This window comes from Balaenoptera musculus, chromosome 1 (assembly GCF_009873245.2).
Source record: "Balaenoptera musculus isolate JJ_BM4_2016_0621 chromosome 1, mBalMus1.pri.v3, whole genome shotgun sequence".
Lineage (NCBI taxonomy): Eukaryota > Metazoa > Chordata > Mammalia > Artiodactyla > Balaenopteridae > Balaenoptera > Balaenoptera musculus.
The window spans coordinates 180,024,337-180,051,074 of NC_045785.1; the positions used below are offsets into that span (position 1 = coordinate 180,024,337).

Below are 26,738 nucleotides of genomic sequence, written 5' to 3' on the forward strand. Positions count from 1 at the left end.
TAATAAAGAGGGCATGAAGGAGAGTTCCATTTTCTCCACATTCCCAACACTTGGTATTGTCAATCTTTGTCATTTAGCCGTTCAAATGGGTGTGTAGTCATACTGTTTTAAATTTCTGTTTCCCCAATGATGTTGAGCATTTTTCATTGTGCTTATTTGCCATTCCTTTAGGTCTTTCATGGGGTTTAGAAGGCAGCAGAAGTAACAGTTATGTGAATATCACCATGGTTAAGTAGGAAACTCTATCCAAATTATCCTAACTTCTAAAATAATGCAGTAAAAAGAAATGGACTTTGGAATCAGACAAACCAGAGGTTCAAATCCCACCTCTCTATGACACTGTGCAAATAACTTATTCCTTATAAAACTTAGTTTTACATCTGTAAAATGTTTACACAAATGTTGTTAGAAATTTATTTTTAAAATTGCACTGTAAGGGCCTTGGATATAAATGCTAATTTCTTTGCTGTGTGTTTTTCCACACAAATGCTTCAATTCATGGCTTAAATGAAGATTCTTGATTTTTGAAGGAAGGAAAAAACCATCACCATTACCACTAACAAAATGAAACAAAACAGAACAAAATCAAAAACATAATTTCATAATAGGCCCTTGACGGTGGGAGTTAAGAGAGCAGACTTGTAATATTTGATTGTCTCTTTTCAGTTTGGACACAAGAACTTTAAGTACAACCAAATGTTTGAACTATTAAATATCTCTTCATTTTTCCTCCCTATTCTCTGCCCTACACCCTCATACTTTTCATACTATTGGCAGAGAATGCCAGTACCTCTCATGTTTTTTTTTCTTTCTTCTGAAAATAATACCCTTCCTTCACTTGCATTCATTTAAAAAAACATCTCAAGTACCTTTTCTTCAGTGAGGTTTTCCCTGGTACATTTGCCCTGAGCCCTGTGATCGCACAGCACTCTTCCTTCCATGTTTCTGTGGTGACATTTCTCCCCTTTCTTCCAATAAGTATGTACTGAGCACCTACAATGTGACAGGTAATGTTATAGACCCAGGAAATACCAGAAACAAGGTCTTCCCCTTTCCTCCATGGAGCTAAGATTGCAATGAGGAAAACAGAAAACAAACATATACACAAAGAAATAAGAACATTTCATATGTATTAGAAAGCAAAACAATAAAGGTTTAGAAAAGGAGTTCAGAGAAAGCTTTTCTCAGGAAGTGACATTGTAGCTAAGACACGAACAACTAGAAGCCAGTCATACATTTGAAGATGTGATTGGAAAACCAGTACCTGAAAAAAAAAAACTATAGTAAAAGGATGAAAGGATGATTAGTTGAGTTTTTCCATAGGGACTAGAAAAGGTTTGCTCTCAGGTCAACCCTCCTGATAACATATAAGCATATGTTAACCTTCTGTGCTCAGGCACTGGAGGAAAACTGTCAGCTGCCAGAAAGACTCCACGGAAGATAATTGTGAAAATCTTCTCACTCTTGTGTGATGAACCAGTCAATCATTATGTTCTCCATCTTCTCATCACCCAGTTAGTGGCCAGACCACATTAAAAAGAACAACTCCTGGGCTTCCCTGGTGGCGCAGTGGTTAAGAATCTGCCTGCCAATGCAGGGGAACCGGGTTCGAGCCCTGGTGTGGGAAGATCCCACATGCCGCGGAGCAACTAAGCCCGTGAGCCACAACCACTGAGCCTGCGCGTCTGGAGCCTGTGCTCCGCAACGGGAGAGGCCGCGACAGTGAGAGGCCCGCGCACTGCGATGAAGAGTGGCCCCCGCTCTCCGCAACTGGAGAAAGCCCTCGCACAGAAACGAAGACCCAACACAGCCAAAAATAAATAAATAAAGTTTCAAAAAAAAAAAAAAAAAAAAAAAAAAAGAACAACTCCTCTAAACTCAAAATGGATTAAAGACCTAAATGTAAGGCCAGACACTTTAAAACTCTTAGAGGAAAACATAGGCAGAACACTCTATGACGTAAATCACAGCAAGATTCTTTTTGACCCACCTCCTAGAGAAATGGAAATAAAAACAAAAATAAACAAATGGGACCTAGTGAAACTTAAAAGCTTTTGCACAGCAAAGGAAAACACAAATAAGATGAAAAGACAACCCTCAGAATGGGAGAAAATATTTGCAAATGAAGCAACTGACAAAAGATTAATCTCCAAAATTTACAAGCAGCTCATGCAGCTCAATATCAAAAAAACAAACAACCCAATCCAAAAATGGGCAGAAGACCTAAATAGACATTTCTCCAAAGAAGATATATAGATTGCCAACAAACACATGAAAGGATGCTCAACATCACTAATCATTAGAGAAATGCAAATCAAAACTACAGTGAGGTATCACCTCACACCAGTCAGAATGGCCATCATCAAAAAATCTACAAACAATAAATTCTGGAAAGGGTGTGGAGAAAAGGGAACCCTCTTGCACTGTTGGTGGGAATGTAAATTGATACAGCCACTATGGAGAACAGTATGGAGGTTCCTTAAAAAACTAAAAATAGAACTACCATACGACCCAGCACTCCCACTACTGGGCATATACCCTGAGAAAACCATAATTCAAAAAGAGTCATGTACCACAATGTTCACTGCAGCTCTATTTACAATAGCCAGGACATGGAAGCAACCTAAGTGTCCATTGACAGGTGAATGGATAAAGAAGATGTGGCACATATATACAATGGAATATTACTCAGCCATAAAAAGAAACGAACTTGAGTTATCTGTAGTGAGGTGGATGGACTTAGAGTCTGTCATACAGAGTGAAGTAAGTCAGAAAGAGAAAAACAAATACCGTATGCTAATGTATATATATGGAATCTAAAAAAAAAAATGGTTTTGAAGAACCTAGGGGTAGGAAAGGAATAAAGACGCTGACATAGAGAATGGACTTGAGGAGACGGGGAGAGGGAAGGGTAAGCTGGGACGAAGTGAGAGAGTGGCATGGACATATATACACTACCAAATGTAAAATAGCTAGCTAGTGGGAAGCAGCCACATAGCACAGGGAGATCAGCTCGGTGCTTTGTGTCCACCTAGAGGGGTGGGATGGGGAGGGTGGGAGGGAGACTGAAGAGGGAAGAGATATGGGGATATATGTATATGTATAGCTGATCCACTTTGTTATAACGCAGAAACTAACACACCATTGTAAAGCAATTATACTCCAATGAAGATGTTAAAAAATAAAGAAAGACAGCAATGCTCCTACCCGTGGGCAAAGTCATGGTGGCTTACAGTACAGATAGCACCAGCCCCGTGCACTGCATGCAGGGGATCGAGCAACTGGCTCTCTTCCTTTGGAGAGTGTTGTTTCATGAAATGCAAGATTAGAGAATGATTAACGAAGAATTAACATTAATAATATTACCAATTATAAAAACTGACAATTGTAAAATCCTTGCTATGAGATAGGTATAAAGTCAAACATTTTGCATGGATTATATCATGTCATCACCAGAAAATAAAATTTAAAAAAACAAAAAACGAACAAACAAACAAAAAAACTAAAAATAGAACTACCATACGACCCAGCAATCACACTACTGGGCGTATACCCTGAGAAAACCATAATTTAAAAAGAGTCATGTACCACAATGTTCATTGAAGCTCTATTTACAATAGCCAGGACGTGGAAGCAACCTAAGTGTCCATTGACAGGTGAATGGATAAAGAAGATGTGGCGCATTTATACAATGGAATATTACTCAGACATAAAAAGAAACGAAATTGAGTTATTTGTAGTGAGGTGGATGGACCTAGAGTCTATCATACAGAGTGAAGTAAGTCAGAAAGAGAAAAACAAATACTGTATGCTAACATATATATGTGGAATCTAAAAAAAAGGTTCTGAAGAACCTAGGGGCAGGACAGGAATGAAGATGCAGATGTAGAGAATGGACTTGAGGACACGGGGATGGGGAAGGGTAAGCTGGGACGAAGTGAGAGAGTGGCATGGACATATATACACTACCAAATGTAAAACAGATAGCTAGTGGGAAGCAGCTGCATAGAACAGGGAGATCAGCTCAGTGCTTTGTGACCACCTAGAGGGGTGGGATAGGGAGGGTGGGAGGGAGATGCAAGAGGGAGGGGATATGGGGATATATGTGTACATATAGCTGATTCACTTTGTTATACAGCAGAATCTAACACACCATTGTAAAGCAATTATACTCCAATAAAGATGTTAAAAAAAAAAAAAAACTTCTCTTTCTGCAGGAAGAGAGGAAAGAAATTTATCATTATACATATTTACCAAAGTTTACATGCTATTTTCTTCTGAAAGTAGTTGATTTATGTCTCATAAGAGCAAACTATACATTTTGTAATTTTTAAAATTATAAGCCTGTACTCTTACCCACTATTACATTAGTGAGTAATATTGTGAGACAGGAAGTAAAAATAAGAGAATGATGTATTAGATAAATCCACATGCAAAAGACAGTGTTTTGTGAGCTGATGCAATTGAGTTGCCAAATCATAAAGATTCTCTGTGATCATAATGTGTGTAGATTCAGGGAAACTTTGTACACATGCAGATAGCCAATGAATTTGGAAAAGAATCATAGAATTTTTGCTTTCTTGCAGGTTATCATTCCAATTAGAATTTTTAAAATGTATCCCTAGAACAGAGACGCTTTCAGAAAATTGAAAGTTCATAAACTTTACAGCATCTGCTTCCTTGCGGTGGGACTTAATCTGTCATCTGTAAGATGTACACAATATTGTGTTGCTGTGAGGATTATAAATAATATCTGTGAAACACCTGACATGCTTGGTACAGAGAGTAGACCTTCCACAAATAGTTGGTATTTTCTTTTATTTTTATATTTTTACTTTTCTATGCTTTTCTTTTTAGAGCATAAATGGTGATTGTGATAAACAGTCATAAGCCAAAGTATAGTATTCATTCAAATATTAGTTTCAGTTCGTATATTCAGAGACAATTTTGTATCTCATCTCCCAGTATACCCCCTAAATTCTCCATGAGAGAATGTGAATTTCAAAATTTGGGATTTATGGGACAATTTAACAATTCACCCCATTGCTCAACAGCACTTACACCTGAGAAAGGAAAATGCAGGAGAAGCAAAGAATCTGAAACCAGCCATTTTTGTTTCTTATTAGCAGCTATATGAAAAAAAATGACAAATCATCATTAATGACAAAAGTCATTATTAGGCATCATTTGACAAATTCATCACCAGAATGCAGTCATTTATGTATTTCATTGAGTTTCTTTGAGATGCATGAAGAACAGAAAGAAGGAACTTCTTTAATTTATTGTCCACCATTTATTTGTAAGCTTCATCCTGATATTTTTTATTTCCTTGTAGATTCCTTTTGCAATAAAAATGACACCAAGTGCCTCTCAACTTCTTGCCAAAACGATTCTACATGCAAGGATTTTTCCAAAGACGGCAGTTGCCATTGTTCAGGCACGGCCATTAATTTGGACAAAGACTGTGACCATGAGAAAGACCCTTGCTTCTCCAGTCCCTGTCCAGGAAATGCCACTTGTGTGAGCGCCCCAGGAGAGAGGAGGGTTCTGTGCAGATGTCCTCCTGGGTACAGTGGGACCACCTGTAACACGGCCATTGCTCCCTGCGGCACCAACTCCTGCCAACACGGAGGCTTTTGCCATCAGGACCCTGTGCACCCTGTGTGCATCTGCCCTGCTGGATATGCCGGAAGATTCTGTGAGCTGGACCATGATGAGTGTGCGTCCAGCCCCTGCCACAACGGTGCTGTGTGCCAGGACGGAATCAATGACTACTCCTGCTTCTGTGTCCCAGGCTATCAAGGCAGGCACTGCGACTTGGAAGTGGACGAGTGTGTGTCAGAGCCCTGCAAGAACGAGGCCACATGCCTCAACGAGATAGGACGGTACACTTGCATCTGTCCCCACGATTACTCTGGTAAGTGTGATTCCACTCGAATCCCAGATGATGTATTTAGCATTCTCTTTAATGTGACAGAAGCAGAAGTGACCTATTATGTCCCATCCAACTGCTTATGAAAATGGCCTTGACAGGAACTCATCAACAGATAGAAAGCTTCCTAAACTACTAAAAATCCACTGAGCCTAAGCATTTGTGTACTGTCACTGTCGTTGTTTTAAATGGAGTCCTACATTGTTTAAAACATAGATTCAGCCTAGAATTAGTGGGCTCTGCAGGGCCTAGCCTTCCAGGTCAGGGCAGTACAGGCTCCCCGGCAGAGCAGATGCCCTTCGTCCTAGCTAACCTAACATGTGCCCTCTCCTGCCACCGCAGCCTGTGGGGGGCAGGCCACAGGATGGATATGGGTAGATGGGTTTCTAGTGTCGAAGTGTGATAAACATACCAAGGATAGCAAGGCTGACGGAGCATGGTGGATGAGATAAGTCATGAGTTTACTCATAAAGAAGTCACTTCTTGTTGAATCTCTTGGAAATAGCAAGTAATAGTCCCTCATACCTATTCACAAAGTTTCTGCTGATGTTGATTTAGTAATAGAGTAACAAGCAGCTCATTCATTCCAAGGCTACGTGCTGTTCATTATCCTCACGCTCAGTCTCCATTCCTCCCCCCTCCCGCCATTCTCCTGAGTCAGCTGCCCATTTAGGTCAGTTTTTCATGCCAACCATCTTCCTTACACCGTTTTACTCTGTGGATTTTCCATCTACTGTAAGGGGTCTTTGCTTTCTCACGTTCGTTCTAACTTCTGCTCACCACTTTCCCGGGCTTCCTAACTACTAGCTCTGTGACATCATTCTCCTGGCATGCCTCTTTTTCCCTTAGTTCGTGCCACTTTTGTAGCCTCCTGGGGTATTTGGCTTTCAACTTGCCTTTTCCCAACCCTTTGACACTTACTTCTTGGTCTTGTCATTCTTTTTCCAAGTATGCTAAGCAATATAATTATTTAAAAAATATTCCCCTTCAAAATTTGTACCAGAACCCTCCAGGATCATTTTGCTAATATTACAGATTCTAGAAATGTCTATTTTACAAAGTAGACATATCCCTAGTGGCTCTGATATAAAATTTGCTCCCTCTCCCTTGACCTTCACCTACAGCTAATCTTCAAATTCTGTTGTTTTGACATCCAGGAGGTCTCCCAAATTGAGCTCATCCACTCTGTTACCAGTGCCTTGCCTCATGCCGTCAGATCTCTTGTGTGAAGCACAGTACGTTCTCCAGAATGTACTCTTATCTTCCCCAACTGGTTCTGAACAATGCCTCCAAAATAATCCTTCTAAAATAGACCTGGCTGTGTTGTTCCCTTCTGAAGGGCCTTGAGAGCTCCCCACTACATAGAGACCAATTTTAATGTCTCACTAAAAACCCTCCATAATTTGTCCCTTACTTATTTGTCATATCTCCACCCACCATTCCACCAAAGCACTATCTCCTCAAGGCATCTTCACTCCTTATTCTAGTGGCTTCCATCCTTCTGGAAGGCCCTTCCTCGATTCACAATATCTACTCTGTGAAGTTCTTCTTTACTTTCAATCCTCAGTTCACCACCCAGCTCAAGAAGTATTTCTGACTTACTAGTAGCTATGTAGTAATTATGATTATTTATTACTTCCATAGTAGTTTGCACCTCTATTAAAGAACTTCCTGTATTCTGTCCTCTTCTTCAGATATCTGTGTTTTTGTCTCCTCCCACTGAAGTGTTAGTTTTGAAAGAAGTCATTTCTTATATTTGTTCTTTAATTCATCAATACTTTGGGGGTATTTATTATATTAAGTTAGTGAATTAAAAAGAGTAGTACTCAGCACAGTGAATAATGGTGGCTTAATAAACTGTTAGTGAATTGTTCTAATTAATTCTTCCTTATCTTTCTGGGCACCCTTCCTAGTAATGAAACTGATGTATAATAAATAGATATTAAACTAGATTTTACTTTCTCTTTTACTTTATGCACACTTTATGGTGGTAGAATGCTTGTGTCAAATGGAAAATTATTTTGTTGAGTGCCTTTGAATTACCAATACTATGCTAAAAGTTATGGGGCATACTAAAGGAGCTTATAAAACAGTACTTCTACATGAAAAAACCCCTTGTTCATACGCCATACTATCATATCCATTCTTTTAATTGAGTTATAGCAATTGATTTCAATTATTAAGTTTTTAAAGTATTTTTTTTATTGAGGTGCCGTTGATTTGTAACATTATATGTTTCATACAAACAGCATTATATTTCTACTTTTGTATACACTGCAGTGTGCTCACCACCAAAATCAATTTTATTAATTTTTGAATAAAAATGAGATGTAAATTTTTGTAGGGCTGGTTTGGAATTGCTTCTGTTTATAAAGGTCACATTTAAAAACCACTATAGTTTATTAAGATAATATCTTCGGTTTCCTGCTCCTAATACAATATCCTGAATGGTGACTAAAAGGAATAGATGTGAGATCAAATGTTTCAGCCATTTTAACTACAGTTTTCTGAAACAGTCTTATAATTGCAGAAACACAGCTTGAAAAATTATGTTTTACAGTCTACGTGTTTTTACGTTTACATTTTAATTTAATTGGATTGTAATGAATCTTTTAAGTGGTTTAAACTTAGGCATAAAAGATGTCACAGGTGTGTCCCAAATGTGAAATGTAGTAAAACTCCATCATAAGGCATTTCACTGCGCAATAAATTAATGTATCCTGTGGCTTCGTCATATCCCTGCTGGGCCTAATAAGGATCAATGCCTTTTCCTCCCTAAAACACGCAGAGTCCACAGTGAGGACACTTCCCTTGCCCAGACCCTGATATAAAAGTGTTGTTCCCTATTTAAATATGTTCTCCTTTTGTTTTCCAAGAAATCAGCTACATTTTATTATTTCAGCTTTTCAAGGGACATACTTACAACTTACCTGCAAACAGCATTTCAGTGAACGACTCAGAAGGCAGTAAGGACCAGGTCTATTATTAGCTGGGTAGGCTTGTTCAGAGAGAAAGGTGTGATTTAGGCTTGATCACCAGTCTCCTCCCACAGTGAGGTAGCCCGCGTCTGGGATCTCCTCCGTGGTTCTCAGGCCTGACTGCCCAGGAGCAACTCCCCACGGAGCTCTGAGCCAGAGGTGCTCGTTTCTGCCTCCCGAGAACCACATTTAGCTGATGGTTCTAATGCACAGCCAGGCTGCGAGCCAGAAATTAAGTTTATGTGAACCTAATTGGAAAATTTTCTTGCACAGCCCCAACCTTTAGACCCTCAAGGAAGCTTGTTTTTTTGGCGCTGTGCTGTGGTTGCCAGTGTTCATGGCAGCCCAGGCCAATTAATGAGAAACCCAAAGAAGGTCTATAGAATCAGGGAAAAAGCTGGAGCTGAAAAGGACAGAAGGAAGCCCTCGGCCCTCAGCACCGGTTCGCAGACGCTCCGGCTCGCCCCGGCCCTCCTGACGCATCCCGGAAACTACATCACAGGCCCGAGCTGTCGCGGGCCATGTCCAAATTTAGAGTGATCATAAAGAACCCGGCTTACAGGAAAAGGCCCGCGTTCCTCTGAGCAGCACAGCCAGAAAACGCAATAAATTTTCAAAGACAGGGAGGCAGGAGAGGAAAGAGTGGTAGCACTTGGAGAGAGGGCTCACCCTGCGGGGCTCCTCTGCTCTGCGCCCTCCTCCCGGGTGATTCATGAGCTACAGCAGCGGGCTCCGAGGGGCGCTCAAGGTGCTGGCGGGAATCTGCGCTGCATAAGCAAAAACTCCGTTTCAGCTGAAAGCGAACAGTGGACAACGTTTTTTAAATGAAAAGAATATTAGCTTTGAGCATGTGACTGCTTTTAGTTCAAGGGCTTGCAATGGATCATTCTGTAATTGAAGTCTTCGTTAGAATTAGCCCGATTGACTAATGAACATTTTTCACGTTAAAATGCCTGCAGCATGAGAAAAATAGAGCTACAGGAGGGCAGGGGGAAGGCTAGTTGGATGCACGGTGAAGCAAAACAGTATAGGAAAATATCTTAGTTCCTCAACTGTAAAACAGATCTTTGGTATAAAAATAATCTTTTGTGAAATAAGAAAAAACACTATATTAAATGTACTTATCGACTGTAAGATCCACCTCTATTTCAGAAACAAAAATATATGAAGAAATTCACTTTATATTCAAGAAAATGTCTTAGTATACGGAGACCAGTTAGCACATGGAGACTAGTTAGAAAGCCATTGCAAGACCAGGTGTAAGACATGAGGACCAGGCCTGGAAGAGGGGTATAGGCATGTAAGGGAAGAGTAGTGTACCATCCCTAGGAAGAAGACCCGCTGACATTTATCAAAGCCGGAATATTTCCAAACTTATTTTACCAACAAAAAACTTGAAATCCCTAATACGAAAATGAGAATGCATTAGAAGTTCAATTGCCATTTCCAGCTTAATGAATTTATAATCCCTACCAGTGGTTCTCAAACTTTAGCATGCAACAGACTCACTATTAAAGTACGGTTTCCGATTCAATAGCTCTGAGGTGGGGTCCAAGAACTGCATGTATAGCAAGTTCCCAGGCGGTGCTGCTAGTTTGGGGACCACACTTTGAGAACCACCGATGTAGACAATTACATGGATTCTCATGTGGCATCCTTGATTCTTATTTCACAAATTTTATGAGACGAGGAAAAAGTCAACACAAAGTAGTTATATGTATATTTTAATATATTTATATTTTATTTTATATATTTTACATACTTATATATTTATTTTATATATACAGTATATACATATGTATATATACTATTTATTACTGGAAACAGTTCCAGATAAATGATATGGGTAAAAATAAATATTTGTTGAATTCAATCATTAATTTAGTGAACAAGCACATATGTATATATTGAGTCCCTGCAATGTGTCAGGCATTGTTTTGTTTCTGTAAATATAATAAGAAAAGTGATGAAAAAGTCCCCTTACATTCAAGAAGGAAGAGATAGACATGTATAAAATAAGTAATAGGTAGGTAAAAATATGTAGTAGGGTAGGTGGTGATAAACTCAGTGGAAAAATGTAAAACAAAAATAGAGGGAATTAGGGATTAAACTTTAGGTAGAATGACCAGGGAAGGCCTCACTGAGAAGTTGACAGGAGAATAAAGTTCTAGGGAGGTGAGGAAGGGAGTCGGGCAAATGCCTTGTGGAATAGCACCCCTGGAAGAGGAACAGCAGATGCAAAAGCCCTGAGGCAGAGTCCTTGGAATGTTGGAGAAGCAGCAATGAGATCTATGTGATTGGAGTGGAGTGGACAAGGAGGAGACATAATAGGGTCAGATTATTGAGACTTACAGGTCGTGGTACTGACTTTGGCTCTTCCTCTACATGAGATGGGAAGTTGTTGGAGGGTTTTTTTTTGGTTTTTTTTTTTTTAATTTTTGTTGAAGTATAGTTGATTTAAATGTTGTGTTAGGTTCAGGTGTACAGGGAAGTGAATTGGTTTCTTTTCCATTATAGGTTATTGTAAGATATTGAATATAGTTCCCTGTGCTATACAATAGGTCCTTGTTGTTTATCTATTTTATATGTAATAGTGAGTATCTGTTAATCCCAAACTTGTTGGAGAGTTTTGAGCAGAAAACTGAAATGGTTTGACTCGCATTTTATTTATTTAATTTATTTTTGGCTGCGTTGGGTCTTAGTTGCAGTATGTAGGATCTTCGTTGAGGCATGCGGGATCTTCCGTTGTGGTGCACGGGCTTCTCTCTAGTTGTGGTGCACGGGCTTCTCTCTAGTCGTGGCACGCAGGCTCCAGGGCGTGCGGGCTCTGTAGTTGTGGTGCACGGGTTCCAGAGTGCGTGGGCCCTGTAGTTTGTGGCTCATGGGCTCTAGTTGAGGCACACAAGCTCAGTAGTTGTGGCATGTGGGCTTAGTTGCCCCATAGCATATGGTATCCTAGTTCCCCAAGATCCTAGTTCCCCGACCAGGGATCGAACCCCCGTCCCCTGCATTGTAAGGCAGCCTCTTTACCACTGGACCACCAGGGAAGTCCCTTGACTTGCATTTTAACAAAATGTCTTTACTTATTATATTGAGGATATGCTGAAGGGAGAGGTTAAGGTAGAATTAGGGTGCCCAATGGAGAGTAATACAATTATCCAAGTAAATGGACTATTATTTGAGAGGAAAGAGTGAAAGAGAAGTATCACAATAGCACCTTTTTTCCTTTAAAATTTAGGACAGAAATGAACACTGAAGGATCACGGATCACGCAAACGAAATGAGAGCACACCTTCCCCGGCCTGCTCTCTTCTGCCCTCTGGCGGGATGTCCAGATTATTCGGCACGGGTCTATCCTTCACAATATTTCTAGCAACCATGCAGGCTTCCTTAGAAGTTTAGATCAACCAGATCGTCATGCAGCGTCTTTCACATCCACACCTGAAACTTACCCTACTTCTCTGCATCACATGACGGTTACTCATTTAAAATTTCCTATCAGAGCTTTTTTTTTTTTGATAATTCTTCATGTTCTTCTCTGAGCTTTCTGCAGTAGTCCTCACCTCTGATTCTAAGAGGTAGCTAACTCTGACACTGCAATTACAGTGGCATTTATTAAAGGCATATTTTGAATTTCAGTCAGTGTGGAGATTAGAACCTATTCTTGATGTTCCATCATGCCTAAATGTATTTTTGATCAACTAAAGCACTTTGAAGCATCTGTGATGAATCAAGTGGGTAATTTAATGGTCATGAAAATAATCTGGGAAAAATAAAAGTATTATATATTATAAAATATAAGCTTATTTCATGAGAAATAATATTATTATCGTTACTGTTGAAAGTTTTTTTACTGAAAGTATAATCCTGATTATAAAATTAAGACATAAAACTTGATGAACTTACATCAATTTACCGGGAATAATTTTTAATAAATAGTCCATATTTATATAAACATACTCAATATATGACACCAGTTTAAATAACACTTAAATATTGATTCTGTGAGCACCTACCTAGATATCTCAAATTTTACTCACCATGTAATATACCCATAACAATTATCTTTCAGACCTCAAAGGAAAATAATGTATAACAGCCTAAAGAGAAATTCTGAATTTCACAGGCTGTATCTTTATTTTATCAAAGGAAAATGGTTGTTTTTCTATATGCTCTTAGTTATTAAATTGACCAACTTTTGGTGGTGTCATGTAAAGGCAGTTAAACACTGTTCAAGCCTTTGCTCAGGACTAGAGCCATTTGAAATAGTTTTTATGAGGAAATGTAGTTTCTGGCTTTTGACAAATGTTTGTTGAATGAGTGCACAAAATAACACATGCTATTTGCTCAGCAGATATTTATCACAGCCTTGCAAGGCACTGGACGCTGTGCCGGACCGTGGAAATATAAAGATGACTAAGGCAAAATTTATTCAGGGAGGAGGAGTGTAAACAAAAATTACCATCTCTCTCTGAACAGAGTGCAGAGGAAGCACAAAGGAAGATCCGCGCAGAGTCAGGAAACGCTCGAGAGAAGACGTGGGCCATGAGCAGAGCAGGGCTGCACCACTTCCGGGATGTAGAGCTGAGGCTTTTGTCCTCTGGCTACACTTATTGTCATTATTGCATGACCAGCAGTGAGCTGAATGCAAGGGGGAAGGGCGGCAGAGATGTTTTCGAAAGGGGTGATGTCTCTCCCGTCGTGTTTGCTCTGATGATGGGCTTGTGGTTTAGGCAGTAGTTATGGATGGCGTGCTCCAACCTAAACTCTGTCTCTCTCCGACTCCTCCTCTTAGTGCCTTGCCAGCTATGAGCAGGGTGCGCAGGGAGTTCTTCTTTTGTTTCATACAGAATTATAAACCAATTCCAACAGATTGGTTGGGTTCCTGGATGAATTTTGTGAAAGAATTTTACAGTTATGAATTTTCCATTTATTAGACAATCAGCCACAGAAGTGCTACTCAGTGTAACTGCATTCAATTTCTACTGCTACCTAGAGTTATAATGACAATGGCGCCATACATAGTAACACTAGTCGTAAAAAGAATGTTTCCAGATAGACTGGACCACACTGTGTATGTAGGTATGTTTTTGAAGGTCAATTAACTGTCTATACTTAATGGCTGCATGCATGTAACAGTAAACATCCAAATGAAAACTGAAAATCAGTTAGTTTTCCAGATGTTTTACCTATGAAGCCAAGCATCTGGAGAAACAAAAACATCTGGATGACTGACTGTACTTATCACTTTTCACCCAGCCATTTTGGCATCACGCAGACATAGACCAAATCTCTTTTTTTTTCCATATCAGTAGCAGTGAAAAGCTGCAGTAAGAATCACATTGTTAAGTAATATTAAGAGTAATACAAACAAATCAAATAAATCCAAAGTAAATAGTTGTTTGAACTGAAACTGTATTTAAGTTATTGAAACACGTTCTTATACATGCATCAGGATCACTTTAAAGCTAAAGCATTTGAACGACGTTGCTATAAATGGAGCTGCAGTATTTAAAATAATGGTTTATAATGTATTTCTTAAGCATTAGGAAATAACCTGGGTGTATAACAGATGAATATATGAATTTTATTTGAATTACGGAATAAAATTTAGGAAAGTGTTAACAAGTTTTAAACCACTGGTTTGGCTTTATATGTTAATAGTTTTCAGCAAATATAGATGACTAAAATACCAAAGGACATAATGCAAAGGTATTATAGAGAGTTGGATTGACTAGGAGGAGACAGGAATGGCAGAGACACTGTCACTTACTAGCTATGGAACACAGGCAAGTCAGTGTACCTTAAATGTGTTGGGATGGAATAAAAGAACACATGTGAAATCACCTCACCCTGCATGTGCACATGGTAGCTGTGTAATGAGCGCCAGTTGCCGTCTGCTCAGAGAGCACCCCAGGAGCCCACAGGGATGGATCCTTTCGGGGTGGGCAGAGTTCTCTCTTAGTACTGACTGATCAGTGTCATTTTAATGGTGTGCTAACACATTATAGTTTCAGTTGCTACATGTGTTTAAAAAATAATTATATAAAACTTTAAAAAAATAATGTATCATTTTTATCTTTCATATATTCTTAGAAAGTATTTAAAAAAGAGGTATCTGTTATTGTGTTATTTTACATGGCAGAAAAAAAGATACAAAAACATTGCTGAAAAGCTGTTTCAGAGACAGAGTGAGACACAGGACTCCACCGGACAGTTCGGTGCTCTTTCTCTTGCCCTTACTGATACCAATGGAAACAGATACGGAAAATCTCATTCACAGACCGGGTGAGAAATAGCCTCAAATGGCAGGCCGTTTACCTGCAACAAATACTATTCCACAACTTTCCATCTTTAGTGATATAAAATTTAAGTTCTTTTTCCTCTCAGAAAACAACCAAATTTAATATGCTGGCGTCTCTTTTCACTTCCGCATTTGTAGAATCTAGTCACGGTTGTAAATGGCAGGTGGTGTTAGAATATCCTATTGTATTTCCTATCAGGAAAGAGGGCACAATATCAATCAAACTACTAAAAACCTCTGAGTTATTTGAAAACTCCTCAATATCATTTTAATACTTAATTTATTACCCTGGGTCATAGGCACAGGAATAAAGATGGGCAAATATAGGTAGCCCCCCTTTTGTGTCTTTTAAAACCTATGTGAAAATTTGATGACTGTGTATCAGATACTGTTTTGGCAGATTCAGTGGAGTAGTTTGCTATCTCAGTGTGACCATTTTTGTAAATCTTAAACTTGGTTTGCTTAGAAAATAATCTTCACCTACTATTTGGGCAAGGGGGTAAATACAGATTCTTTTAAAATGCAACATTACCTTAAAATGAAGTAGCTTCAAATAATACCACTAATTATAACGAGTTTAAGTCACAAATTGATTTTCTATTTAAAAGCAGCATTTTACAACACTATAGAAAATGTAAATATTTCTGTGCAAAAGGGGCGCTTAAGGAAAGAATTGCACGTCATATTTGTACAATAAATTTTGTGGGAAGAAGTACTTTTTTTTTTCTCTAGCAAACACTTAGTATACACTAGGTACTATCATAAACACTTTAGAACACACTGTAATTGTAATAATTATCCTATGGGGTAATTACAACTATTGGTCCCATTTTTCAGGTGAAGAAACTGAGGTAAGGAAAGGTTAAGGAACTTTCCCAAGGTCACACAGCTAAAAGAGGCTGTGCCAAGATCCCAACCCAGGCCGTTTGGCTTTGGAGTCTGAGCTTTTACCCACTGTTCAATATGATGCCTATTAAAAATAATCTAAAGACATTAGCCAGTCCCCTTCAGGCTTCCAACAAAAGTACAGTAAACAATTACTTTGTCCTAAGAATGATTTGTGTCCTCAGACCAAAAAGCCACGAGCTGTTGTATGCAATAGTTCTTTGTAAGTGACAGCTGCTCTGCTTTGTGGACATCCCACAAGTATGCCAGGAAGTTAATATCAATTACAATTAAGGAGGAAAATTATTTGGGGCAACATCACGTTTCACAAGAGCCCTGCTAAGTAAAGCATTGCCAAAGAGCGAAAATATTAACGCTTTGCTAAAACTTTGCCTTTTTTTTCTGTGCCGACTTTTTTAAAAGGTGTAAACTGTGAATTGGAAGTTGATGAATGTCGGTCCCAGCCCTGCCTCAGTGGGGCAACCTGTCAGGATGCTGTGGAGGCCCGTTTCTGTGACTGTGCGCCCGGCCTCCTGGGTGATGGCTGTGAGCTCAGCACTGATGAGTGTGCCAGTGGGCCGTGTCTCCATGGGGGGCTGTGCGTGGATGGAGCCAACAGGTACATTTTCTCCTACGTTTGGGTCATTGGCTTGGAGCGAACTCACTGACCAGAAGCTATTGCACCAGTCATTCTGGTGAATTTGGAGATCTCACATCGCTGGCTTAAAATGTGCAGATTGCTTTTTATACTTTAAATATAAAAAAGTTGTAACATTCACATTTTATTAAAATAATGCAACCTTTGGACGCCATCTGTCTCAAGAGGGAGCATTTTCCAAGTCATTCTTGTAATAGTCTTGAACTGGTTCTGTTACAGAAAAGCGCCAGCCTTCCAAATCCATGAAACAAATGGAATCTACCTTCCGTATCTTTTGTAGATGGAAAAACAAAGCTAGAAAAACAAATGGAATCTACCTTCCAAATCTTTTGTAGATGGAAAAACAAAGCTATATGTGAATATAAGATTGTATTTATAAAATAACAAGCATATAAATCAAGTGGTGAAAAATAAATCCTTTAGGAATTTTACATAAACAGTGTTGGAAAGGGCGTTGATATTAAATTAATTATATCTTGAATTTCTAGGTGTTTGGAGAATTGGGTGAATACTTTGAAGACAGCAGAACGATGAGAAGTAGCCATGTAATTCTGTTCCAAATTAGAGTCTATCGTTGGCTTTTCAGTAAAAACAAAAACAAAAATAAAACAATAAATTACACCTTAATATGATGCATATAATAAACTTGGGTAATGGTAGTTGAATTCATATAAATATTTTTGAAAGAACTTTCTAATACTTATTTAAACCACAAGCATCGAGTTATTAAAAACTTAAGTTTTAACAGCATTAGCATTTAATATTGCCTTGACAGATCCTTCAGCAGCTCAGTGGGTGGCAAGATGGGCACTAAAGCTCCCCCTTTACAATAAGGAGTCTAAAGTTCAGGGAAGTTAGGTGACCCCCCCATCCCCCCACAAATTCACACAGTTAATTCTTTGAAAAAGGAGGCCTAGAATTGAACTTTCCTTTATTTAATAAATAAGATATAATTTATCCCAAATCTGAATTTTAAAGTGAATCAGACTCAAAAGGGCAGCAATAAAAGGCACATGTGCTTCATATATACCCAGGAAAATAATGTGATTTTAAATAGAGCAAAGTGGTAGAACTTTTTTTTGTAAACTATAACCATTCTCCACGTCTTGCCTGTGACTTTCAGTTACACCCAAATGATTCTCCAGTGGCATGAATCTTCACACCTGGAGACAGGTAATTGGGCAACACATAGACCAGAAAGGCAGTTTCCACACAAGCGCTCCAGACAAAAGGAGGATGCTCTCCCAGCCATGCTTCACTGTTTCCAGAAAGCATCAGAACAGAAGGCACACAACGCTTTTAATGCCTATGGAAATGCAAACAGAGCAAAGCTGAACCTGCCAGCTTTCCTCTCTTCACCTGAGTGTGTGCCATGAATAATTTTTCTACTGTATCCACATCTCTCTTATGACCTAAATTTTGAGATCATTGCAAGGTCAGCAATTACAACCTGACTTTATTTTCCCACAGCAAAAAATTAACACATTTGCTATGAGGAGTGTGGGAAAGTCAGAAACTATACCCCATGAAAGGTTCTTGCAGACAAAGGAAGATTCAAATGGAGACTGATTCCGTGAATTGAGGTCCACTAGCCAGCCGTGACCACAGGGCTCTTGTCTCCAATGTCTTACACATAGTAGATTTGTAGTAGGTATTTTTAATTAAGTAAATGGAATAGTGAATAGAGGATTTCTAGCTAGCAAAATTATGTATAAAAATTGTAGTCACTTATATTTGCTAATATTTAAGATTCCTTAGTGAAATCTTAATATCTGTGTTGGTGGTAAATAGACACACAGCCGTGGTGAACAGGACTGTTACTCTTTATACAATACTAGGTATCCCTCCCCCCAGACACTCATTTTATCTAAGCTGAGTGTGTAAGCCCATGTTTTTGTGATACTAGATCCTCAAGGAGAGACCGTCTAAACTGAAAGCCTATTCTTGATAAAGTGAACAACTCTCCCCAACAGATTTGTATTTTAGGTCTGTCAGATAATCCCACTTAATCAGTGAGTGATTACAAATAGCAAGACTAAAATATTCTTGTACTCTGAAAATAAGAAAACATAAGTCAAAATTTATATAATGAGATTTTTTCCTGTTTTTTTCATAATTTATTGTTTCATTTTTCATAAGGGACCTCTTTTCTGGGCTCTCTATATAAAAATGTGCCTTGATGATATAAATCAGTCTCTACTGCTTCACAATATTAACAACTTTATTTGGTACTATTCAGTAGTTTTATTCAGTATTTTCTGCCCTTTGGCATGCCGTGTCCATTCTTTATATGCACATTTAATTATGCCAACAACTCTGTCACAAAGGTACTATTACCTTCAATTTATGGGTGAGGAAATTGAAGTATACAATAATGGTTTCCAAATAATTTTGATTGAAAACTGTACTGTAAAATTTTAAAGATAAAAATCTATTAATATGGAAGCGTATAATGCTTTCAGGCTCATAGAGATGATTCCTCAAGGTTTTTGATAAGTATTAAAACCATGCCATGGGTCTGGGGTTGACGGACAAGTGAAGAGACAGGATAACAATATTTGGTCTCAATATGACCAAGAGTTGATGTGACAATTTCATTTTACTCTCCAGGTACAGCTGTAACTGCATGGGTAGTGGATTCACAGGGACACATTGTGAGACCTTGATGCCTCCATGTTGGTCAAAACCCTGTCACAATAATGCTACATGTGAGGACAGTGCTGACAATTACACTTGTCACTGCTGGCCTGGTAAGTGACAAAATATCTTCCACCATGTTTTTTTTTTTTTTTTTTTGCTTAGAATAGAAACAAATCGCTTATAGCAAATAGAAACTAAAAATTCTTGTTGCTAAAGGTTTAAAACCAACTCTCTCTTCTAGTTACCATTGTTTAATTTAATTGTATTCTTCTGTGCTCAAACATATCTACTGCTACACTATACATTGTCTGAAGTAGGTTACCAAGCTGCCCAATCATCAGAATCTTCTGGAAGAAACACAGAGGAAAAAAAAGTCAATGGAAGGGTCGATTCCAACATGGTCTTTGTGGAGTAAAATTCACTGGAAGATGCTTCCTTTTCCTCCAAGATGTTTTCCTTGACGCCTGGAATATATTAAAACCCATGAAACACTATTAAAATCCTAAGTGCTTGTATTATAATTTATGGAGTCAGTCAGTGTGATCATAATGGTCCCCATAAAGGGTGTAGAATGATATTCCAGAAATGGGTGTATTCTCCTAGCCCTTTATAATGTAAAAGACAATACAAGTTACACACACATAAACCATAACTAAAAATTACACTTAAAAGGTAATTAGACTTGACTGTAGAGGTGATATACCAGAATCAGTAGGAAACAGTATGTGATACTTGAATCAACAGGCCACCCATAAATATTGATGTTAATTTTGGCAATGACCCTGCTTGACATATTTTAACCTAATTCTTACTAGGATTTTATTGCTAGAAATGAAAGAGCATTTCGTCTCCCTTCTTTCTTGATCCATTGGAAAACACTGATAAATTTATGATAATTTAAAATCTAGCTGTTGAAAGCTTGCTGGTCATCTACCCCCTCCTCCCAACTCACATTACTGTCTGAGGAAAGGATGACCCTGTGGCTGGGGAGGAGGCATGGAGACCAGGGTCAGTCCTGTCAGTAGCAGCTTCTGATGGGAAGACATCTCATTGCCTGAGGCACGTGTAACACGCTTTGGTTAAATACATTTTGTAGGTAAAAACAAAACAAACATAAAAGTATAAAAGGAAGTTTGGAATTCTTCTGTGGCTCAGAAATCTGTGTATCTCATGTGTCTTCCCACTTCCAGATAACGAATAGGGTATATTTTTATCCTTTGGTCATTGGCTGTGGTCAGTAGGAAACAGTATGTAACACTTGAATCAACAGGAGCCCTGTAATACTGAATTTTTTCCAAAACACGTTATTCCACATTCTTGTCATCAACCAACACTCAACACTCAATCAACACTCTGGGCAGGACCTCAGTCCCTAAGCAGGGCATGGAGCAGACAGCTTGGGAGCAGGACAAGTCCACCATTTGTTAACCAAGTAAACTAGGGTGAGTTACCTCTTAATTCTTAAATTTCTCATCCGCGAATGAAGGATAAACAAAAAAACTACTTGTAGTGTTGTTGTGAGGGGTAAAATTATAAAAATAGAGCCTGGCACATATTAGGTACTCAAACAAAAGGCAACTATGTATTACTACACCCCAGGCTGTACACCAGGAGGTGGAAACTGTGTAGGAGAGATGGTTTCTGTGCCCTAAAGGCTTTGTAACGGAGCCAGGAAGCTGAGAGGAGCGGCCTAAAAGAAGACCAGCATGTCGCACAGCAGAGCCAGTCCTGGTCCTTTTTTAGGCCACTCCTCTTAGCTGCCTGGCTCCGTTACAAAGCCTTCAGGGCACAGAAACGAACATGGTCTTGTGAAGCAATTATACGCCAATAACGAGCTATTGAAAAAAAAGACCAGTATGTGTTCCGTACGTTCAAGCCACATGGACTTCAGGGCCATGATTCCTCATATGAGGAATCTGGGCAATCAAAAAGACATGGTTCCTCCTTCCAAGGAGCTTAAATTCTATCTGGGATACAGTGTGAAAAAAATGTGTACAGTACAATTTTGGGTACAATAAGAAGCTCTATTAAATTCTGTAAAAGGGATTAAGGAGAGAAGAAGTTCAGGGATGGCTTGACCAAGGAGGCACCATTTTAGACAACTTGAAAGATCACTAAGCATATCCCAGAAATGTACCCACTGGCCGTGTGACTTTGGCCACGTTACTGCTCTGAGTCTCGGTGTCCTCATCGATAGATAAAGCAGAGATGATGATAATAATATCTACCTCATAGTGTTGTTGTGGAGATAATTCCAGCAATAGAGAAGGAGCTCCCAGCTCAGCCTAGACCATAGGGAGCACTCGATAAATGTCAACTAGATACTAAGATTAGGAGATTGGCCATTCTAGACCCTATGGCTAGCACGTAGCAGCTCATTACTTATTTAAGGATAGAAGAGAGGAAGAAGAAGAAGAGGGAAAGAAGAAAGGGCAGCAGGCACACATGGAAAAGAGCATGTCCGATTGTGGAACTTTGAGCGATTGTTTAAAATGCTGGACTACGCAGGGCTGAGGGTAGAGAGATGGGGCTGGGGAGCAAGATGAGACTGAAGCCGGATCACAGTGCTGTTTGTCTGCCCTGCAAACTGCGGGGCAGAGAAGTAACATAATCTGACCTGTTAATTTAAAAAGAGCTCTCTGGCACTTTAGTGGAAGATGATTGAGAGAAATAAGGCTGAAGGCAGGGAATCTGGTGAGAGTTCTGCAATAGTTTAAATAAGAGATAAGCCAACTGGCCAGAACAAAGACCATAGTGGTGAGGGTGGAGATGAGGGGATGGATGGCCATGAGACCACTTTAGGAGGTAGAAATGATGTGGGGATTGAGAAAGGGACACCGATTTAGGACAGTTCTACTTCTGAGTTTCTTGGGTCGCTGGATGGATGGTGATTTTGCCTAAAGAGAAAACTCAGAATGTCTTTGTACCCAATTCTCACAGTTATATAGAAAGAGAAGATTTAATGCTACAAGCTACTCCATATCTAAGAAAAGGAGACCATTCCTTTGGATCACGAGACCACTGCCACTGAGCACGATGGCAAGAATCCACTGCTGGAATTGCCCAGGGTCCTCATTTCAAGAGGACATTATTTCAAGAGTAATTAATTACAAGAAGGGTTAGTCACTTTAAATGCCTATCTTGAAAGTTTTCCTGTTACCCAGAAAAGATAGGGTTTGTTTTTTTAAAAAAAAACATAATTTAAGAACCCTGGGTTCTTGACTCAGCATCATATTGTTTCTTTGTACAGAGTTTTACAGGAAAACTTGTTAAATCTATTGAATGTAGCCTTGATTGGAGGAATCTATTTATATACGTGGTTAAAGGGTACAGCAAACAGAATCCCCACAGGGCCCCAGTGGTGGGGACAGGACTGGTAAGACTATAAATCAGAACCTTCCTAATGTTCAGGATGAGAATAAGACAATGCATGAGCCGGAAAGCCAGAAAGGACTTATGAAGGTTCTAAATTACTTCCTAACCTGGCCTGTGTATGAGTCTTCAAACTTAGAATGAGAAGAAAATTGAAAATAGTCAGAACTTTATTTAGTAAGTCAACTGTAGCACAACAAGTTTTTATAATGGTTTTGTGACAACCATTATTTAGTGAATATTTGTAGATCCTTAAGTATGAAATAGAAGCAGTTAGAAAGTAGACATTCAGGCATAAAAGACTGAGGGTTCTGAGGGAGGGTCACTACCAAGGATTGTGGGACCTTGATCTGACATTTGCTTTTAATTTCCTTTTCGACTCTAAGTTTCTTCTTCAGACCGCTGACAAAGACCCCAGGGGTCAAATGTGACAAAAGTATTATATTGTTGAGCAACAGAATTTATGTTGTGCTTACGATTAGACATAGGGCCCCATTCAGGTTTTTATTAAAATTACAAAATAAGCGATCACATCATATTCTCATTATCTGCTTATTAAGAGTTCATCAATTCTCTAGTTTATCTGCTAAGCTAGGATTATCATCTAAATTGTTGATTAGAACTATTTGAATCTCATTCAGACATTGATTGAAGGCCTACTACTCAGGTGTTGCTCTCTCCTGGAGTGGAGAATAAAAAAAGTCCCTGCTTTTGTGGAGCTTACAGTCTGTTGAGGGAGACAGCTATCAAATACATCAACAAATGAAAGCTATATATGTAAATAAATTTTAAAAGATAACTATAAAAGTAAGTACATAATAGCAGTCATTGTAAGACAATGAAAGGAAAGAATTGGGTATATGAGAGAAAAAAGGATCTTACTTAGATCTGACCATGAGGAAAAGAGAACGTAATAAGAGATGGAGCCTGAAAGCTTAGAGTTATCCAAGCACAGTCTTGGAGAAGGGTTTTCTAGGAGAGAGAACAATGTTATAAAGGCCCTGGGGTAGAAAACATTCTAGGGACAGGAATGCAGAGGCGGGATTAGGGCCAGATAATAAAGGGCTGCTCAGGTTAACGATTTTAAATTTTATTCTGTGTGAAAAGCGAAGCCATTGAATGGTTTTAAAGTAAAGAAATAGCATGATTTGATTTATAACTTTTACAACTCTGGATTGTAAATTTAACATGGATAGACCGTGCAAGGGAGTTCAAAAAGCAAGTTGCAGAAGGATGCGTGCAGTACAATTCTAGTTATGTTAACACACACACAATAAATATATACATATATAGTTTTAACAGGGCATATGTATGTAAAACCAGAGGAATAGTTCTGGTAGGGACTTTCTTTTATATTTAATATTAAAATGTTTTATAAGGTACTAAATCATTCATGTTTTATTGTTTTTATTCTTGTCCCTAACAAAATGACCCAGCTAAATCCATTCAAATACAAATCAATTTTTTATTGTCTCACTGAGTGTTAAGAAGTAATAATTTACCTTTACTTTGAGTTTTAAGAGAAGAATTTAGGGTTGGCTATGTAGATCCTGCTGACTTTACAGCTGTTCTCTGGAAAAATATATCATTTTTTTTTTCTTGCTTAACATTCAAACAATTGGAATATTTGAGGAATTGGAGTCTAGTTAAAATGTCCAGGTTAGATCAAGGTTATCCTGAAGTTCCTTGTTCATCCAATCTTTATTAAAAGCATTGATCGATATTATAGGAGTGACTCCATTGTTACTATTACTCATGTTCGTGGAAGCCTCTCTTACCAGATCCCTTGCCAGCTCCTTGAAGGAGGCCCAGCACCTTGTTAACTGGTGCCAGCACAGTGGCCAGCCTCCGGTCAGGCACATACTCTATGGTTGAGGGGCTTTGACTCAGCAGCTTCTCTGAACGTTTATCCCGCAGGATACACGGGGGCCCAGTGTGAGACCGACATCGATGGATGCAGTAGTAGCCCCTGCCAGTCTGATGGGGAATGCGTGGAGCTGTCTTCAGGGGAAGGGCATGGGCGCCTTGCCCAGCTGCTGTCTCTGTCCGGCCGCCCCGAAGCGTCAGGTTACATCTGCATCTGTCCACCTGGACTCACAGGTGAGGCCCAGGGCTGGGGAGATGCCTTGACTTTCTAGCGTTTGATGGCAGAGCACGCATTCAACCAAATGGTGGCTGAGCAGTGAGATCTGTGCCGTATAACCTCTGTTGCTGTGGTGCAAAGGGTCCCCCTTGTGGGCCTGAAAAATACCTCATTTCACATATCGTAATTCCTCAGATCATGAGGAAAATGTTAAAAATAGGGATAGAAGAGGTGTACAAAAGGGGAAATACTTGTATACATTATCCTGGGAATTAGAAGCTGACTCAAATTCTTCACCTTATAAACAGAAAATGTTGGAATTTTTATGTCATGAAATTTTATAATGATGTTACATTTTATGTTATGCAAATTTGCTTAAATAAGTTAACGTACTTATATTTACACAGAAAAATTATCTAGTCTCAAGTAATCAACTATTCTACAGCTAAAGTTGTTCCCTATATCAAATTTAAATGACTCTAACTTGTTCTACAGCATTCTTACTCTAAAATGCAGAGGAAATGTGCACGTATGTTTTCCAATGAACAGTTGTGTTTGTGTCTGCTCCCATTTCTGAAAATTTTCAGAAGTTTGGAGACAGTCCCGTATTTGGTAATGAGTAGCAACTTACCTACAATTGCATGGATACCACTGAGAAAACTCATTACAACCTAGATTTCTATCTTATTCTTTTCTCAATAGATCCAGTGATATCTGAGGAAAATATTTCAGCTGCTATCGGGGATTTCTGAGGAAAGAAAATAAGGAATAAGAAGAAAGGGGGAGGGGGTCTATTTATTTGATGGCAGTGTTTGCTGTAAGGTTGCTGTAGAAGATTTCCTTATTCACTGTCCCCTCTACGAAAAACACACAGGGGAAAAGCCTCTCCAGTGTCAACATCAGTATAAGTATTGTTTTTCCTGAATAGCTTCTAGCTTGCGTGCTTTTTCCCCTAGTAAATTGTGTGCAAATAAATCTTGATAAATGAAAAAAAGCATGAAATAAATCTTGCAATACATCACATTTCCCAACAATGTAAGATGCCAGAAATCTTATAGGTAAAAGTGGGTTCTACAAGCATATATGTTTTTCTGGAATATATTTCTGTATTTACCCCACCTCTGAGATTATTTAAATTTCCTGTTTCTGTTTCTTACATTTGCCTTTTTTTTTTTTCCTATCTTTTCTGAATTGTTTGATCCTGGTATAGTGTAAGTATTTTTGTCAGCTACTTTAAATCCCTCTTGGAACAAGGTAAGGGAGTTCTAAAATTTTTTATTGGGTTTAGGGTTATAAAGAAGAGATTCTATCGAAGTCAGAGGCCATTGCTAATGTTGCCTTATCAGATAAAAGAACATGGTTGATCAAAGAATCTGCAGATCCAAACAGGAGAGGCAGTGAAATGTTTCAGGGAAGTGTGTTGGCCTTAATTTCTGAAGAGCAGCCAAAAAGGACTATATGAGTTAAGAAGTCCTGGGCTGCCCCAAGTATTTCATTTTGGGGGTGCCAGTGTAAATGGTGTTGTGTTGTTAATTTCAAATTCTACTTGTTCATTGCTGTTATGTAGAAAAGCAATTGACTTTTGTATATTATATTAACCTTGTACTCTGCAACCTTGCTATAATCATTTATTAGTTCCAGGAGATTTTTTGTCAATTCTTTCATATTTTCTACATAAATAATCGTGCTCCTGCCTTTTTAAAAAATTAACATTTGCATGGTATGCCTTTTTCCATCCTTATACTTTCAACTTACTTATTGAATTTGAAGTGAGTTTCTTCTAAATGGTGTATTAAAAAGCATATTGTTGGGTCATGCTTTTTCAAAATTATTCTGTCAATCTCTGCCTTTTAATTGATATATTTAGACCATTTACCTTTAAGTAA

General features: G+C 38.7%; 1 protein-coding gene across 1 annotated transcript in view; it reads left to right on the forward strand.

Annotated features, from left to right (window-relative positions):
• The window catches only part of CRB1 (crumbs cell polarity complex component 1), a 276,850-nt gene that overhangs the window by 136,064 nt on the left and 114,048 nt on the right, over nt 1-26,738 (forward strand). The window contains exons 3-6 of the mRNA XM_036835111.1: nt 5,336-5,917; nt 16,523-16,718; nt 19,368-19,507; nt 24,687-24,869. Coding sequence (XP_036691006.1) covers nt 5,336-5,917; nt 16,523-16,718; nt 19,368-19,507; nt 24,687-24,869 — 1,101 coding nt within the window. The remainder of the gene's footprint in view (nt 1-5,335; nt 5,918-16,522; nt 16,719-19,367; nt 19,508-24,686; nt 24,870-26,738) is intronic.